This window comes from Gavialis gangeticus, unplaced genomic scaffold (genome assembly GCF_001723915.1).
Source record: "Gavialis gangeticus isolate Ggan-Ray unplaced genomic scaffold, GavGan_comp1, whole genome shotgun sequence".
In the NCBI taxonomy this organism is placed as follows: domain Eukaryota; kingdom Metazoa; phylum Chordata; order Crocodylia; family Gavialidae; genus Gavialis; species Gavialis gangeticus.
This window is the reverse complement of record NW_017729031.1, coordinates 28,485,496-28,490,587: the sequence shown is the minus strand read 5'-3', so window position 1 is coordinate 28,490,587 and position 5,092 is coordinate 28,485,496. Positions and strand designations below refer to the sequence as shown.

General features: G+C 45.0%; 1 protein-coding gene across 1 annotated transcript; it reads right to left on the bottom strand.

Annotated features, from left to right (window-relative positions):
• Positions 1-1,937: 1,937 nt before the first annotated feature.
• TMEM37 (transmembrane protein 37) lies at positions 1,938-4,070 on the bottom strand. Its single transcript, XM_019522803.1, has 2 exons — positions 4,044-4,070; positions 1,938-2,720 (listed from the first exon to the last, which is right to left on the bottom strand). The coding sequence occupies exons 1-2, from the start codon at positions 4,068-4,070 to the stop codon at positions 2,148-2,150; spliced, it is 600 nt and encodes a 199-aa protein (XP_019378348.1). The 3' UTR covers positions 1,938-2,147.
• Between the last annotated feature and the right edge of the window lie 1,022 nt (positions 4,071-5,092).

The window sequence follows — 5,092 nt, the reverse complement described above, 5'->3', positions numbered from 1 at the left end:
GTGCAATTCAACAAATCCAAAGCACCTCACTTGAATAAGAGAAGTAGCTATGATCACAGTGCAACATTTCAAAGGCAAATTGAGGGCCAAAGTCCAGAATTCCCTATACGTTCCACATTCCTGCTGAAGGCCACAAGAGTTACCGGTGCACAAGGAACGCAGGAATAGGCCCAGACATCGTCCAAGACAAGATCAAGAGTTACCTGGGGTAACTGATCTCAGTGCATTATCCTATCAGGAAGACAAATTGGGATGCAAACGAACGCTGGAAGTTCAGCAAAACACAGTATGTTTGTAGGCCTGGACTGAAAACTCATTCTTCTCTATCTGGTGAGGAACAAAGAGGTTGAGGAGTTTTAGTCTGCGAAAGTTATGAAATCTCTGGGAGAGGGGAGGGGCGTGGAAATCTTTTCCCCTAGGAAAGAAATTAACTATATACAGTCAGCAAAAACAGGAAGCATGTATAGTCAGTGCTTACGATTCTTGGCTTTGAAAATAGCTTCTCAGCTATGACACCGTTTACTCATGACTTGCCGAAGTAAAGTTCTCGCCCCTGCTACATTTACACTTACTCTGCAAGATACACTCGCTGGTTGTGTTGTGTGTGTTGACAGGCAGAAACCGCTGCAGCACAACAGATTGATGCTTTGGCTCAATATTTTTGGAGCCAAACAAGCTACAAAAAAGCATGTTTAAACATTTGTCTTAAAGTGAGCTGGAATAAAAATAAAATCTTACCAACAGGTATAAAAGAGAGTTTCACTTGGAACCGCTGACACACCGTATAACTGGTTGTGCCCGCCGTCAATGGAGTGTTGTTCTTTGAGCAGGAAGGATAAATCTGGAGTCTTGTTCGAAAACATTGAAGTCGGATGCTTGCATTCTGCTTCTGCCAGCCATGCAGGAACTTGACTAGACTGTCAAGAGTGATTTTAAAACCTGAAGGAGTTTTAAAGCTTAATCAGCACAGGCGTTTTCTCAGCTAAAGAGCTCAGACCCTGCATCTTTTTTCAGTTGCATGAGTGGAAGAAGGGAACATGGCTGTACTTCACCAATGCTAGGGTAGAAGGGTGCAGGACCAAGGACTTCATGCCTTCTCTTGCAGAATTTTCTGCCGGTCGCTTACAACCCACATTTGGCCCCAGTAAGTCCCTAACAGGATGGAGAGGAAATTAAAGTCTGGCCTGACAGCCTAATCTTAGTAAATGTACAGACAATCCAATGCAGAAGGGATGCATAAGAACCAGGCCAGCTGGAAACCATGCCAAATTCCCAGAGACCTGGATCAGATTCACTAGTCGCTTATGGAGATAACAATGGGGAGTGAAACCCTAATAGAGGCTGTCAGCGAGCCGTGCCAATGAGCACGACGAGGTACAGACAACATCTGTACAAGCTAAGGCAGTGCTCTTTGGCAGGGGTGGGCACACTGCACACAATGCTTCTCACACACTTTTCACACACTCCTGAGAGGTCAGAGATGAGGCTGGGAGATGGGGGTGGGGTAGGGGAGGAGAGATCAGAAGGCAATATTTTAGTTAGGGTGGCCAAAATCTGGAACCAACTTCCCAGGGAAGCAGTCCTCGCCCCTACCTTGGGCAAATTCACGAGGAGGTTGGATGATCACGTGTCTGGGGTCTTGTGAACCCAGCACTCATTTCTGCCTGTGGCAGGGGGTCAGCTAGATGGTCTGTTCAGGTCCCTCCTGACCCTAGCTACTAGGAAACTATGAAGACACAAAAGCAACAGCAAAACACCAGCACGCCACAGCCACAGCCTAAAATCCCTGCTACTTTAGAACAACCTGCATGTATAGATGGCAATTTTGTGGATTTCCAGCCGTGTAAATCTTGGGGTTTCTTTTTCTGTTTAAAATGTTTTATCTGTCATGACAGCAGAAATTCAATTTAAGGCTACAGCAGATGCTGATTTTTTCCCCACTATCAATATCCTGCAGCCATCTCAAATGAACGCTGGGTCCAGCTCCTGACACTCTCAGACTGACTCGCTTTTTGTCTTTACACCTGACTTAAAAAGAAAACAACAAGAACAAACCCTGATGTCCTTTCCAAACATGGTTTGACGCCAAATCTTCCAGTCTAATTGGCAAAGCTGACTCACAGAAAAGCAGAATATACCCTCAGTTTCTAGATTTTTTGGACTCTGCTCCAGGGGTACGTTATGCTGTTAATGTGAAGTCCGCTGATCCCGTTGAGGAAGAAGAGGAAGGCGGCAATGAACTCGCACCAATAAGTGAGTGTGAAGCCCATGAAGGTGATATGATCTTTCAGGAGGATTAAGAAACTCAGCACTCCAGTGGATGACAGCAGAAAGGAGAGAAGAATGAAGACCGAGCCCATGGACCATTTCCGTCTTGAATTAGCATCTTCACAGACTTGGGAGACCATCAGAAGTTCCAGGCCAAATATTGCAATGACGACAGCGAAAGAGACCACGCTTCTTACAAGAATCATTCCTATGTTCATCCCTTCCACGTTGGCCAGACTGAGATCCGTGACGCACGTCAGCATGCTGGTGTTGCCAATGGTACAGAAGTGCCACAGTCCAAACAGCTTGCCTTTGGCAAAGAGCCAGTGGCCATCACAGATTGAAATTGAGGACAGGACCACGGCGATTGCAACACACAAGATAATTAGGCTTCTGATGAACGTCTCAAAGAATGATTTCTGGGGTCTTCTGTGCGCAAGCAGCCGCTGGGCCTTAAAGAAAGATTTATAAAAGAAAGAAAAAAAAAAAAAGCGATTAAAACCAACGTCTTTGTCGCTGTTCAAAATATATGGGAGTCAAAGGGACCCAAGTGGCCTTTAAGAACAATACAATGAATTCACACAAATGCCTTTTTCTCAAGGTTAGCTCAAAAGATCCTACTGTATACACAGTAAACAGCACTAGAGGGGAATGTAGCAGGGCTCAGGAGGTCTGGGTTTAATTCCCAGCTGTCAGACTTTGTGCAAGTCACCGATTTCCCTGTTCCTCAGTTGCAATAATCCTCTCTCCTGATTGTTGTCCTGTCCCCTTAGGCCAAACTCTGCGATTACTTGTGCCTGTGCTTAGGCTTGTGTGCGAATGGTCCCACTAACTTTGGTGGAACTATTTGCATGTGCAAACACAAACGCATGACTCCGGGAGTAAGACTTAAGGCAGAGACTGTCTTACCCTGCTGCTGTACTATGCCTAGAACAACAGAGCCTTGATTTCAACTGTGCAGCCATAATGCAAACAGCAGCTATTTCGCACTGGAGGATGCATATTCCTTGCTTCCTTATCATTTAAAAAAACTGCAGACAATATTCTGCTCCAATTAAAACCACCACCTTGGAAGAGAGACTACCCATGGAAGAGTATAAACCAAATGATTGACCAGCTACAGAAGAGCAGGAGGGTGCAGAGGAAGCTACAACAATTAAAGATAATGCCAGTCACCGCATGCACCAGATTTAACCAAGAGTTTTCAAAGGAGCCTTCAGGGGAAATTAAATTAATCAGGTGCATTGATGCACTCAGCACTTTATCAGGTGCATTAACACCTTCCTGCTTGCATGGCACCCGGGGCCTGGGTCCCACTTCACACCAGTTTTCCCCCCAGCATAACTCCATCAATTGAACTGACTTTACTCCTACTAGGCAGACAAGGTTCTTTGAGTAAATGAGACATCTTTCATTAGACCAACTCAAATCATTGGAAAGACTCTTCTTAGCAAGCTTTTGGGTTTAAATACCCTTTGTCGGGCTAAGGAAGCATCTGCAGTTGGTGTGCGGTGCACGCGCCACATTCCACATTTACATACACGTTTACTCCTACTACGCTGTGTCGCCAAGGAGAGTTGGGCCACCTGTTTTATGAAACAGTTTTAAATATGCTTCTGCAGAGATCAGAGGGGCAACTACTAAATAATTTGGGGTCACGCTCTGGCCTTCTCTAGAACGGAGAGCAGTGATTCCCAACCCGGGTGACATGGCATCATCCCCTGCTGCGCCAGGGCAGACAGTTGTATGGCGCTGGGGTCAGGGTAGTACTTTACAAGTAATTCGGCTGCAGTCATCGTCATGACCGCTCTTAGTGTAACGTCGTAGTGTTCAACGTGAGCAGGGGAGCACAGTCTGACCCAGGAATTCTCTTTAAAAGAGCAAAAAAAAAAAATGTACAAGCATCAAAACACCCATTTTCTTTCTTTTCTTTCTTTTTGAATACGCACCTAAATTCTGCGTTGTTACTCCAGAACTAGGCAGCAAAATGGGACACTAATTCAGTAACAAACATTAGAGCAAGAGGGGCTCGGGCTATGGACGGTTCCGGGACACAAACAGGAAGTTCATGAAACAAAGCAGCGCTTGGCTTTTATGCCAAAAGGAAAATGGGAAAATGCATTCATCAGCTGGAAACAACAGAGACAGAAATGGCATGTTTGACCTGCCAGGAGGGTTTTAAAAAAAGTACTAAGCCAAAAACAAAAATGTCTTTTTTTTTTTTTAACCCTGAATCCTTTTAATATCTATCTATATAGAACTATCTATATCTATCTATCTATAGATATATATTCACACAAGTATCCTTTTCTCAAGATTAGCTAAATAGATCCTACTACATACACAATAAACAGCTCTAGAGGGGACTGCTGTTGTTCAGGACAATGGTAGCAGGGCTCAGGATATATTTTTTATATCTAAAAAGAGGTATTCCTTTGGATTCTTCCAAATTTGCAGCTGACAGATCCGTAGCACATCTATTAATGAGGAAGCTCTATACTTTTTTTCCAAGCTACTGTCCTACATAGAAAGAGAGTCCTCAGGTATTAAGTTGCATCAAACAGCACATCATTTCCACTTCAGGAATCGTGCCCCAGCACACCTGTAGGACAGCTGTTTCTCAGCACTATGTGGATGCCCACTCAAGGATCAGGGCCCGGCCACCCCGCACACCCAACAAGGCGGCCCCTTGCCCTGCACACTGCCGCCGGGTGACTCAAGAGCTCAACACCCACAACTACCACCTGGTTCCAGTTCCCCGCCAGAGGCATCCCTCACAAAAACATCACCTTACCTATTACTAATCAGTGTGGTAAACACTACA